Raw genomic sequence first — 14214 nt, forward strand, 5'->3', positions numbered from 1 at the left:
TTCAGATGAACTGTGAAGAAAATGTCTTTAAAATGAGTTTTGAAAATAGTGGACATTTTTGTGAACAAAAAGTCCATCTGCTATTTTTGGATGTTTTCCATTTCAAAACTGAGACGACATTCTTAAAGCTCTTGGCTGCCTTTGATATTTCTCCTTTAAGCATCCCATTGATCATTAACTAGTCCAAGCTTATACATTTCATGGATGGAAGTTCAATACCCTTCCGTTGTACTGCAGTACATTTTGCAGCTACAAAGAGAAGACCAGTCACTACCTTTTAGCTATTCTTTGTTCAATACTGGTATTTTAACACCCTAAGGAGCAGGGCCTTAGGCATCTGAGCCAATCAGGATATTAGGTCCCTCCTTGTGCATCACATGATGCACCAGGGAGGAAAAGCCCCACCATTTTGAAGCAGCAAGCCTAAGAGCAGGACAGACTGAGCTTCCATCTTATTCCATCTCTTGGGGTCCTTCGGTGGCTGGAGGGAGTAGGTATCCCTCCTGCCTTTTTTTCCAGGGGGGGGGGAGGGTAGAGACATTGGCAGGATTGGGCATCCCTCCTGCCAATTTTCTTTCAGGGAGGGGGTTTAGCATGGCAGGAGGAAGTGGGCAGACAGTGACAGGGAACCTGCTTTTTTATGGGAAATATTTTGCGTGTGTAACATACACAAAATATCTGTGCCATTGAAAAATTCCAGGCTGACCGAGAGGTCTAAAATGTGTTTTTTCTGACAGCTAAAATCCCTGTTTTGTTTGATTTTTTGCATTGCCAAATGATGTTAGTGCATCAATTGCTTGGCTACTTTGCATGGAGTTTTAGCTAATTTGCATGGCCAGATCAGTAAATGGAGGGGAAAACCCCACAGCCATTTTGTGAATCGGGTCGGCAATAGCGATCATTGCTAAAGCTGTGAAAACAGGTTTAGTGACAATCACTAACTTTAGTGCATTTGGGGCATTGTCTGCTAGGGACCCACATACTAAAGCTTAGTGTGTCCTATTGCCTTTTCAGGAAGGGATTTGCCTAAAGTGGTTTGCAATACGTTGAATAGAAATCAGGTACTCTTCTATTTTTCCTCTCTGTCCCAGCAAGTTCACAATCTAACTATGGTACCTGGGGCAATGGAGGGTTGACTTAGCCAGAGTCACAGGGAGCAGACTGGGATGAAACCCACAACTTCAGGGGGCTGAGGCAGCAGCTCTAACCACTAGGACACACCGGGAGCTATAAAACAAGATGTGTAGCATTTAATGCAAACTAATCTTTAATAAAAGGGCCCTAAAATCTTCATGCTATTTATATTTTTCACATTTCTGTCAAAAATAAAATTCAAAATGCATTAAAAAGGAGTTTTGTTTCATTGGTATATACCACATACTCTACATTTATAACTGAAAGAACACAAATATTCAAAATTAAGAATATGAAAAAAAAAGTCTATTAATATAGGCAAGGGTGTAAAAATTAATGGCATCTTCTATCAAACTGTGCTAGCAGTTTGTAGCAGGGTGAGCCTTGTTGAATGGCCCGCGCTTCTCCCGTTCCTATGAGTGTCAGGAGCAGCGCGGGCCATTTAGCGTGGCTCTCTGCTATCGCAGTTTGATAGAAGAGGGCCTAAGTTAAATTACAATAGATAGCTTAATGTAAATAACAGGAAGAATCAAGGCAATTCTGATGTATTAATATGAAGCAAAGGTCTAAATATATAGAGGCCATAAGAAAAATTCAGTTTGAATTTTTTTATTATTTTTTTAAACTTTATTAAAACACTCAATTTTATACATAAATTCAGCAACAAAGTTGATTATACCCATATTTTTCTACCAGGTCATACCCAGCTGTAATCAGCTTTCAAGTATGGGTCTTCTCGATTAATAATCACAGCCAACAAGTCTCATACAGGCCCACCAATCTCCAATAACTTTCCAGGTTTGTTTGTTTTTTAATCAGTTATAGTCATTAAACAGTTAACTCACAAACCCAAACAATTGGTACCTCCCCCCCCCCCCCCCCCCAATTGATGTGTGCAAGTGCCAGCTCCAATCTTTTCCCCTCATTGAGCATTTACAGAGTGATAAAAATGGTCCATACTACCTAAAAGCATGATCATGTTTCCCTTTTCTTGATACAGCTTCACTGGTTCCCAGTTCGCTTTAGGATCCAGTGTAAATGCACATGCATAATCTTCAAGCTTCTCTATAGAATATTTGATCCTTTTGTCCCCTTATGTTGGAATACCCTTAGACTTTACCATTTGAGAAACACACAAAGATATGTTAGCCTTCACTTCCTGGGAATTAAATCTGCTGGGAAGCTCAGTCGATCTTTTGTTTTCAAGTTTGTAGAGATCTGGAATGAACTTCCTGACTCCATTAGGCTTTTAGGCCAGTTGAAATTATTTCATTAATTCCTGAAAACTTTGTTGTTCTCGCAGTTTTTAAATGGTTTAACTACAGCCTCAACAAAATGATGATATAGTTATTTTTCTTATGTACAGTGGTACTTCGATTTACAAGCACCCCCCCCCCCCCCCGAGAATCTCAGAGAGAACAGGAACCCGAAGGCCTTGAGCATGCACAAATGCTCAAGGCCCAGCGCAAAGGCAGATTTTCGGGCACTGGCACCGGCATGTCCTGTGCATTGGTGCCGGTGCCAAATGGGGGTAAGGAATGTGATCGGGTGGGTGGGTGCCTGGGGCATGCCGGTTCTTGGGGTGGGAGGTAGAGCAGTGCCGCTGGCCTTGGGGGATGGGGGTGGGTGGGAACAAATCAAGCGAGTTTCCCTTAATTCCTAAGGGGAAACTCACTTTGATATATGAGAATTTTGGTTTACGAGCATGCTTCTGGAACGAATTATGCTCGTAAACCAAGGTTCCACTGTACTTTAGTTTTTAATTAGTTGTTCCTTCTATGTTTTCTGCTATGTACTTTAGTCTTAATTATATGTGAACCAAGTTGAGCTCCACTGGGAGTTGACCCAGTATATAAACCAAAGAGTAGGTATGACTGTTAAGCTAGCAGAGATAATCCCAAATCAGCCACCTCACCACATTTATAACTGGGTATATGCAGAGCCCCACTCATACCTATCTGCCTATAGTTGCACTCAAATTGGAAAAGGAATAGGGGTCTGATGCATCTTCCAGCCAATATAAAATTTAATCAGATCAAGACTCAACATGGAGCTGTGTTTTGGCAGACACCCCCGGCCTCAGGAGTCACAAATTCTTATGTAAAAATTAAATGATCCCAATATCAGACTTGTCCACACAGTGGTCACTTAAAAGATGCAAAAGCTGGACACTACTGAAACAAGACAGAAGGAAGATTGACTCATTTGAGCTTTGGTGCTGGAGGATTTTAGACATGCTGTGGACCACCAGAAGAACTAACAAATCGATTCTGGAAGCCCAAATAATGAAGTTAAAAACTGTCTTATTTTGGTCACACCATCAGAAGAGAGAGATCACTGGAGAAGGATATCATGTTTTGGAAGAGTGAAGGAACCAGGTGGAGGGCAACCTGCAATCAGATGGCTGAATACGTTGAAAACAACCATGGGGATGACGCTGGAGGACCTTTCTGGACTAGCACAAAACTGATTTCTTTTTAGATCTGCAATTCATCAAGTCACTAGGATCGAGTCTATGACACCTAACATATATATATATTACACTAGTCTTTAAGCCCGTTACATTAACGGGTGCTAGAACATATGTGTGTGTGTCTGTCTTTATTTCTTTCTCTCTCTCTCCTTAGCCGCTTTTTTTCTTTCTGCCTTTCTTTTTCCTTGGCTGTCCATCACCACCCCTTACCTGCTCCCCCTGTCCATTTTCCCTTCCTTTTACCTCCTCTGTGTCCACCACCACCCCTTCACTGCTCTCCTTATGCAGCAGCAGCCCTTCTCCCTTTGTTTTACCTCCCCCCTGTCCATCAGCATCTCTTTCGTTCTCCCCCTGTGCAACAGGTGCTAGAGTAGACGACTGTTTTTTTTTTCCTTTCTCTCTCTGTGCTTGGATGCTGTCTGTCTTTCTGTCTGTGTCTCTGTCTTGCGCCATGCCTGCCTATCTCTCTGTGGCCCCCTTCTCTTCCCCGGCATGATTGGTGTGTGCCCCCAGAAAACCCTTCCCCCCAAAGCAGCCCCGTTTCCCAATGCCCCTGCCCCCTTTTGTGCCATGCCTGCCTGCTCCGTGGCCCCTTTCTGTTTCCCCCCTATGATTGCTGTCTGGCCCAGGAAACCCCTCACCCCAAAGTAGCCCCCTTTCCCTCTCCCCTTGTTGAGCCATGCCTGCCTGTTCTGTGATCCCCTGCCCATGACTGCTATGTGCCCCCAGCACACCCCTACCCCCAAAGCAGCCCCTTTCCCTCTTCCCCTGCTTGCCTGCCATGCCTGCCTGCTCCCTGTGCATCAGCATCAGCATTTCCCTCCCCCTCACCTGTTCCTTCGTAGCAGCATGGAGATAAAACGGCTCCCTTAGTTCTTTGCTGGATTTTTTTTTAAGTTTAAAGATGCCTATGCGGCTCCTCTCACGATCCGGCCTGCGTCGGAAGCCTTCTCTGACACATGCCGGGATCGTGAGAGGAGCCACGGTGGCAGTTTTAAACTTTAAAAAAAAAAAATGCAGCGAACTAAGGGAGCCGTTTTCAAAGCCGCCGCCGCGGCTCCTCTCATGAGCTGCACTTATATTATGTCGGAAGATGAGAGAGGAGCCGCGGCGACGGCGGCAGATTTCAAATTAAAATAATTTATGCGGCCAGCCGGCTCCCTCGAAACCCTCCCCCCCTTTCCCTTCCTGCGGTCCGTCTGGCTGCGTTGTTCTCTCCCTCATTCTCAAACCGTCCGTGCCAGCTGAAGTGGGAGTGGGGGGGACTCAGCACCGGCTGGGCGACTCAAGCCGCCGGCCCCCAGGAGCTCGAGGCCGACGGCGGACATGGCTTGCGTTGCCGAGTTTGGTGACGTACAACCCGCGCATGCGCACTAAAAAAAACCCGACAGATCAGGGAACACGTTTTTTTTAGTGTGCATGCGCGGCCTAGCATTTTATTATATTAGATTAGTGATTTCTATTCTGCCATTACCTTGCGGTTCAAGGCAGATTACAAAAGATAATATCTGGCAATTTCCAGGGGAGATAAAAGAGTAGCTCAGGTTGCTTTGGGGAAATGGGAAGGTGCTTGCAGTATTAAGTCATTTTCAGGAATTTTTTGATATACAGTGGTACCTTGGATTACGAGCATAATCCGTTCCAGGAGCATGCTCGTAATCCAAAATGCTCATTTATCAAAGCGAGTTTCCCCATAGGAAATAATGGAAACTCGCTTTTATAGGTTCTCCCCCCCCCCCCAAGGCCAGCAGCCTCCCCCCCCCATGAGAACCAGCATTGTTCCCCCTGAAGGCCCCCCCACAATCCACCCCCCCCCTCCGCAACCTGAGGTCCCCCCAACACACCCGGACCCTCTTCTTACTTTGCTGTAGCCTCCGCAGTGGCACCGGCATGTCCTGTGCGTGGTGCCGGTGCCTGAAGATCTGCTTCCTGTGCTGGGCCTTGAGAGTTCACGTTCGACGTGAACTCTCAGGCCTTGAGCATGCGCACATGCTCAAGGCCCAGCACAAGAAGCAGATCTTCAGGCACCGGCACCACGCACAGGACATGCTGGTGCCGCTGCAGAGGCTACAGCAAAGTAAGAGGGTTCGAGTGGGTTGGGGGGAGGGTGCCTGTTCGCAGGGGGGGTGCGCTCACAAATTGAAGCGTGCTTGGTTTCCAAGGCGTCGATTTTGTGAATGTTTTGCTCGTCTTGCAAAACACTCACAAACCGGTGCACTCGTAAACCGAGGTACCACTGTGTGTATATATATATATATATATATATATACATATATATACATATATATACACACACACACATACATATGCAACGGTTCAGAAATTCTACAGGATCCTGCCAAAATCGGTCCAAAAGGGATTGTGAGGCAACCACTCATCTGGCCAGTATTGAGACATTTGGGAACCTGTTTGAGAGTTTTCTCATGTCTAAAATCTTTTGAATAATATAGTCTACTCATTCTCGGGATATCTCCTGGGTCTCTGCTATCTTTTTAGTGGATATTCCTTGATCATCCAGGATCATGGAATGAATGGCATCCAACTTCTCTGGAATTGTCAAGTTGGTGTCTCAGAACATTCTTTACCTTCCTTGTTCCAATATCTTCAAATACCCCCTGGTCAGAGCCTCCAACTAGAAAGTGCCAGACGAAGGTCATACTCTCATTTCCTACCAAAGTACTGGAATCAACTACCTCCTAACATCAAATCCCTTAATGGACTTTTGAGCTTTAGAAAAGCAATAAAAACACACTTCTTTACCTGACTCTTCACAAGCTAGCATTCAGACTTACTCCAAAACCACTGAATTCCTAATAGATGTTCAACCGACTCTCTCCCTGTGCGTGCTTCAGGCTTCAAAGTGTCTGCCAAGCCAGAACAATTGAGCTAGACACATCTCATTGTACCCTATTGTCTGAGTAGTAATAATAATAATTTTATTCTTATATACTGCCAAAGCCATAGTCGTTTGAGGCGGTTTACAATAAGAGCTGGACAATCAACGAAAGTCACAATGAAAGTCGTCAAATACATGTAAGCAGGTTATAGAGCTAATCAGAGAAAAGGCGATAGAAAAATAGTCACAATGTAGAGTCATCGAGTACATGTAAGTAGAATACAGAGATAAGGCTTTAAGAGTTCTTAGGTTACAAATCGGTTAAACAAGTTTGTTTTAACTAGTTTTCTAAAACTAAGATAGGATGAAGAGTACTTAATGATGTTACCCGCTAATCATTCTGTTGACCTTCTTGGAAAGCAAGAGTTCTGTTCCTTCTTGTTAATTGTAATGTATGTTACCATGTAACCCATTCTGGGCTCCTTGGGGAGGATGGGATATAAATCAAATAAATATAAACAGGAAAACCAATTTGAAAATCTTTCACTGTGCTTCACAAAGAAGCTGCCCACAACAGCAAACACCAGGCAGGAAGCTATTTTGTGAAGCACAGCAAGAGATTTTCAAATTGGTTTTCCCGTTAACTGGATCATTTAATTTTTACATGATATAATTGGTGACGTTTGCTGCCGACAGCTGTCCCCTGAAACACAGCTCCATGTTGAGTCTTGATCTGATTAAACTTTACATTGACTGGAAGATATTGTGTCAGACCGCTATTCCTTTGCTTTTTGTTAGTTTTACATGGGGGGGCAATCATTTTTTCGTTCTCCTCACTGGAACCCGAAGCCCAGTTCCAGTGTGTTTTAATACCCATTGGACCTACTAGTTTTCCAAGAGTTATAAAATCACTGTGCACTGTTCTCAAAAGAAGGAGTAAAGATGATTAAGGATGTTATTGACCAAAGTTGAATTGGTCCTTGTGAAGTTTTTTTGTGGAAATATGGGATCAAAGATCTATGGGGGAGTATGGATGGAGTAGCTCCACTGAGGGAGTATAAAGTATGGGAAAACCGAGGAGAATACAGGTTGTTAATGGATTTAACAGATATAGAAAATTAGAGATTTAAGGAAGAGAAAAATTATATTGGGAGGGAACAGTATACACAATCTACAGTAGTATTCTTGTCATCTCCTACACAGTTTTAGGTTAGACAGTGTCCATGGAAGCAATGGCATAGCTACAAGTGGGCCCAGGCCCACCCAAAATTGTTGCTCCCTAGGATGGCTGGCAGGGAATCCTAAGCCCCACCAGCTGAAGACCCCCTCATGGCCAAAATACTTGCAACCTGATCAACCAGAAGCAGTATCCTCAAGTTGCCATCTCTAGATTCCCTGTCCCTCTTCCCCCCCCCTGCATGTGAAAACTGAGCATTAATGGGAGCAGTGGTAGTGATAGCTCAGGGACACTGCTGCCAGCTGCCCAGGTTGCAAGGTGTTCCAGCTGGCAGGACTTTGGAATCCCTGGCAGCTTAGTATTTATAGTTTTAGGGTTTTTTTTGGGGGGGTGGGGGAGGGCAGGGGCAGAGAGTACACATTTTGGGCTCAGGGCGCCCCCCCCCCTCTAAATCAGCCACAACACTGCATGAAAGGCACCAATATAATCTGCACAGTTACCACAAAAAGAATGTTTCAGATGTTCCTTTTTAATTATATTAAGTGAAATGTTAACAACATTCACTGAATTTGTTGTATAAGATAATGTTCTTAGATACTAAAAAAAAAATTCCATGCAAATAATTGGTTTATACATTGTATAACAGGCAAACACAATTATCTGTACAATATTTACATCTAGAATTAACTGAAAATAGAAAATTTCATTTACTAATAAATAAGAAATGGTAAACCATAATGCTCAACAGTTGTGTCTGATCTAAATCAGAACAGACTTTTAAGCAAGCACACTCCTATGCTCAATGTATATAATTATATTTTAATATAAAGGCATTGTTTTTTTAAATACGTGAAGCATTAATTGCTGCTCCAGTCTAATGATGTTTGGTATGATTTTTACCATTTGAAATTATACAGAAAAAGGTGTAATCATTGTGTTACTTTCCCACACAAGAGTCAGACCAGCTGAGCCTTGTGCATTTCATACTTTTTTTTTTTTTTTTTTACATTTCTATCAGAGTGGAATATGGTTACAAAAAACTGAACAAACTGTTTACAAGAGGAAAAATGCTTCTCGCACAACGGTAGGTCATTCTTCCCTTTAACCTAAAGTCAGGGCAACACTATACACTTCTGAGCATTCAACTTAGCAACCCTTTGCTTCATAAGTGTACTGCTGCTTCTTGTTTAACAGATGCTCAATACCATTGTACAAGAATCTCACTGAAAGAAGTTCCCAAAAGTCACCTTGCAATATTTGTCACTTTACCTCCATGACGGAGCTGGTTATTGGTCCAGGAATCATACATTTAGGATTAATGAAAACAGCTGGAGCTTTGTCACGTGAATACTACTGATATATACAGTATGATATACACTGGCTTTCCAACATAGCTTCTTGGTGTGTCAAGATCAGGGCTTCATTTCTGGGGGAACTGCCTGGAACAGAGTTTCATCAATGCAGATGCAGAGCAGCAGGGGAGTTTGCTGCAGCTGCTAGAAGGTAAGGGCTGGATCGGATGAGGACGCCTGCTCCCTAATCCAGCTAGTCTTCTCCTCTTGCTCCAGTCCCTGGTCTATTTGTAGCCAGCCTCTCAAGACCCACTTCCTTTTTTGTCTACCAATTAAGACCTGGGCAAGATGTAACATAACAGCAGTACTAGTTCGTTTGTGCAAAACACCACCTTTACACAATTTGTTTCTTCTTAATTTATTCTCCTTTCATATTATCACTTATAGACATGATAACTAGGTCTTTCAAAAATCTCAAGCTAACCTGTTTGATCTTAATGTCATAATCAAATTGAAGGGAAACCAATAGGTCGCAAGATAGAACACAAGTGCAAGCTTTCTGCAAATTGGACTTCCAACAGAACTATATACTTGTGAACACACCAAATAATAAAGGAGGGAAAAGACCTCAGAAGACTATGCCAAAGAGTTCTTGGATTAGACAGCCAATTATTCATAGGTAAGGAGAAAAAAAAACAAAAACCAAACAAACAAGAAAATTTTGTAAGCATTCAAAGAAAGAAAGCCAAATTATTACAGAAAATTATTTTATCTTAAGAACACTGAAGAGCCGCCTACTACAGGGCCAAACAAAAATTCAAATATCTAGTCCAACAGAGGTTTCTTCAGGAACTGTACAAAAAAAAATTTGCATGCTTGAAACTGGCATGGCTTTTAGAATGCTTACAAAATTTTCCTGACCCACAAATAAGAATGGGCCTTCTTATGCAAGAACTCTCTGAAATGAGCATCTTTCTCCTCTATTTTTACAGCGAGTGTTCAGGCACATGGTATTATTCGAAGATCAGTACTCATCCAGAAGTCTGACTTGTATTATATCTTGTTAATATCATATATTTATTAGGAAGAAGATAACATAAGGATCAGGGGCCAGTCAGATTTATGATGGGAACAGGTAATCTGAAGTGATAATCAAAACTCACTCCTCTGTTGCTAAGACAGCTACTTCAATGTGATACATTCAATGTTTGGAACAGATGAAATAGGTTTGATTTACTTTTATATCTTATAAAGTGCTTCAACATGTGTAAAGTATTGATAACATGAAAATTGGTTGCCCTGCCAGTTTAAAATGTTTTCTTTAGCTTTAATATTCTTCATTAATACTGACTGGGGGGGGGGGGGGGGCTGTAGTGCTCTGGCTTATAACAAGCTGGAGATGATGGAAAGGGAAGCTTCTGCTGCATTATACCAAAGGAAGCCAAGGTCTGTCCCTTTTTGCGAAGGGCAGTAAGCACAGAAGGCCAGGAACAAATCTTAGGTAGCCTCAAACTGAAAAAGCTTGCAGCACCTAAGAGCTGCTAGGTCCAGAAAGTTCAACTTTAAGCAACAGCCAGCACATGTATTATTTTTCAGAAAACTTTTAAACTGTAGGAAGGGAAGGAAAGAAGAATTCTAATTGATACATTTTAAGTGAAAGTTCTGTTGCATAAATTGTCTATCAAAGTACTGTGTCAATATTGTTGCATTAAGTTAATTGGTAAGCAAATTCTGAACTCAAAATTATTACAAGATAAAAACAACTATTATAATTAACAAATGAATCACTTGAAGAAAGCAAATGCCTGTGTTCTTAGGCTGAACCAGAATTAAGCACAACTAGTGTTCATTGATGTTAAAGCACCTAATTAACAAACATTGGTAGAGTCAGGTTAATGTTTTTAAAACTAGATTAAGCTAGACATGACACCATAAATGTATAATAGCAATGGCAAAATTTAACATGAAATGGTGAAAGGTAAAAAATTATTTAACTAAAAAACATTTTTCCTGGAAAGCTAAGAAAGCAAGTCTAACTGCTAACATATGATAGATCCTTGTACCATTTTGATAGCTGCCACAATAAAAAAAAAAAATAGCATTTCTAAATATTTGTTTAACAATTATTTCTGTACATCAGTGTGAAATTGTTTTTAAAATTTTGGTATAGTTTTCAAGTACCAAGAATCATATGATTCAGAAAAGCAACAGGTCAGTCACATATTTTTAAAGAGGCCTTTTACGTTTGTGTGCCACCCCCCACCAAGGCAAATTGTACAAACTCTAAAGTTCAGTAGACACTTTTATTCATAGGCTTCTGCCTGGCTTGTGACAGAGGAGCAGGCTCCAGGAAACCCTGCTCACCCATCCTTATGACCTCAGTCATTCCACTATTTCAAGTACGAAATTTAAACCGTAACCCTCTTTAGCAGGAAAATTACAACCGTACCTGTTTATTACTGAGCAATCAAATTTAAATCATCCCACTCCTATAGTATATCAGAACACTGTCAGAGCTCAATGTAGCTTTTTCATAGTTCACAAGGCGATTCCTCATGAAGCAAAAGCATGCTAGCTTTCATAGGATTGTAGTGTTGAATGGGACCTTGCAACTCTTAATTTAATTTTGTCAAGTTGAAGTGCCTCTATGAAACGTCAGTGCAACTGTATGATATGTTTGACACTCCTGGAACTGTGTACTTTTCATGCTCATTGGAACAGAGACAGAGGGATATTTGTTTCTTCAATTTTGCCATGTGTTCTGCAACCCCCATGAAATGCCAACAATTTATGCTACATTCGCAAAGAGCTGCTCCAGCTGGACCCTGCTGCAGGTTCAAGGCTGAGTAGACGAGAGATGATCAGGGCAATTCTTCAGGCCTGATGGAAATAAAAACTTGGAGGTACGAAAGAATTCAAGACTGCAGCAGTCACATTTTCATCAGCTTTCCTGAACCATTCTTTTAAAGACCTGCTATTCATAAGTAAAATTTCACTTCAGCATTTTTCTTACAACATTTCAGCTTCCCAGTACTTATGACCTGCTTTCTCTTTCTTCATAGTACGCCAGCATGGGTTTGAGGCTGCAGTTTGATAACCTGATATACTGCTATGACCTCGTACCACAGGCAAACAGCCTAATGCAAGGTTCAGGGGATAACAGCTTGTTCCCAGGTCTCTTGTTCTCTTGGAAATCAAAACGAGGTTTCCATGTTAGCTTTGAGAGAGGAATATCCTGAAGTAGTCACCCCTTTGGTAACACTTCAAGATTGTAAAACAAAAAATGTTACAGAAAAGGACCTTATAGAAAGTGTGCTGTATAGAAAAAAATGTCAGATTTAGCATCTTGTGTGATCCACTTGAGTTGCAATCCAGAGCTGCTACTTTTTATTAGCAATTCTTCGCTTTCTTGTTGCCAGCATATCATAAAACGGATCTCTGCTGATACTTGCTCTAAGGAGAAAGAAAAAAGAAGTTTGATCATCATCAAAGTTTGCCTCCCATCGCTCTAAAAAGAAAAAGTAAAATCTCTCTCAAACTTTCCTGAGGTGTCTACCCCCAAAAACTTCTGCTCATTTCTGCATGTGGAGGATTTAATGAGCCTGGTTACAATATGACTGCAAGAGACAATTATTCACACCTTCAGTACTATAGCAAAATGGCATAAGATATATTCAGCATGGTTATTCAGGAAATATTTGGGAGAAAAAACCAAGCTTTGTCAGCAGCAACAGTACTATGAAATGACCCATGAAACTCAGACCTTCAGCCAAGCATTAGTCATGTGAAAGTATGTGAAAAAGCCCAATTCTAAGTCTTCACATCTCATCTCAGATACCACATTAGGACACAACTTTCATATGAAAGCTAATTAAGCAGCCGTCTCAGATCCACCTGTTAAAGTGGAATTCAAATATGCATGGGAGATACAATGGACAAGGGGAAGGAAGAGGCAGAAAGAGAACACCATAGGGAAGTTAACAATATTATAAACATACCACTCTTCACTTCCTCAAGAGGCTGGAGCTAGGAGGCGCTAAAAGAAACATAGCTTTGTAAGCTATGGGTAGCCAGACTAGAACCATCAAACTAAAACTCTCCAGAAACCGAGTCATTGTTAGCAGGTTATAAGTGGTAAAAAGATGCGAAGGGATAAAGAAAGCACAACCTAATGACACAGCAGCTGAGGTAGCTGAATTGGTAACAGCAAGCTAAAGCCTCCCCCCAACCCAAACTGGTTTGTGCCAGCTGGTGGTGGAGTCCAAGCAGTAGTGTAGTAAGGGGGTGAACCACCCCGGCGCCATGTCGGTGGGGGCACCGGAACCTCTCCGCTCCACCTCACCATCCCTCCCCCCCACCCAGTACCTCTGTAGATCTTCGCTTTCACGGGCAACTTCTCCTGCCTGTTGTTCACGCCAGCCTGGTTCCCCTCTGAATCACTTCCAAGTCAAGGGACCAGGAAGTGAAGCCAGAGGGAAATCCAAAGCTGGCACAAGAAGCATACTAGAGAAAAGCCACTTGCACTAGCAAAGATTTATAGGTACCGGGGGGGGGGGGGGAGGACACCACCACCCTGTGTACCCTCCTACCCTTACTACACCACTGAGTCCAGGTCCTAGCCAGCAAAGCTGGCTTCTAGATGCTCAAGAACATTTGCTTGAGTTGATAATCATTCAAATTATTATCACATTTTGTGATACAACATAGTGAGAAGGAAGAAGCCGACTGAATTATAAGGGATCTTGTATGGTCACCTATCAATAAGGAAGACATGAAAACCCCGCTGACTTAAGGCAAGAAATTTCACTCTCTCAGGTGCAAAAATTAGATAGTAAACCATCTCAGAACAAAAATACCTATGATAATTTGCTTTGAGCTGTCAATGAAGAGTCATAAGCCAAATCCAAATAATTAGTAATATCTTACAAGCAGTACAGCTTCTTTGGCTGGCAGCTGAGTTATATCACTAGAAGCAATGGCCTGTTCTCAATGGGAAACAAACTAATAAGACAGGAAACAGGAATAACTGAACAGATTGGAGAGACCAGTTGCTTTCTCTCTGCCATCATCTGTTATATACAGTATTAAGAGTACAGAACACCTAGTTTTCAGCTGAACACACATTAGGTAACTTATTGTTACTCATATCTACTGTATAATAGATATGAGTGAAGGCATTATTTGTTCACTAGGCAGCCTTTTATCCATACAAAGCACCTTCCATAGTCAAAGGTCAATATATTTATTGGGCTTTATTAACTGCCTTTTCATGAAAGGATTAACCCAAAGCAGTTTATAATAC

At 41.8% G+C, this 14214-nt stretch overlaps 1 protein-coding gene across 2 annotated transcripts in view; it reads right to left on the bottom strand.

The window, feature by feature from the left end:
* Positions 1–8130: 8130 nt before the first annotated feature.
* Positions 8131–14214, bottom strand: part of CYTH3 (cytohesin 3) — a 111083-nt gene continuing 104999 nt past the window's right edge. For both annotated transcript variants that reach the window (XM_033963716.1, XM_033963717.1), the window contains exon 13: positions 8131–12365. In XM_033963716.1, coding sequence (XP_033819607.1) covers positions 12293–12365 — 73 coding nt within the window. In that variant the 3' untranslated portion in view covers positions 8131–12292. The remainder of the gene's footprint in view (positions 12366–14214) is intronic.

This window comes from Geotrypetes seraphini, chromosome 11, assembly GCF_902459505.1.
Source record: "Geotrypetes seraphini chromosome 11, aGeoSer1.1, whole genome shotgun sequence".
In the NCBI taxonomy this organism is placed as follows: Eukaryota; Metazoa; Chordata; class Amphibia; order Gymnophiona; family Dermophiidae; genus Geotrypetes; species Geotrypetes seraphini.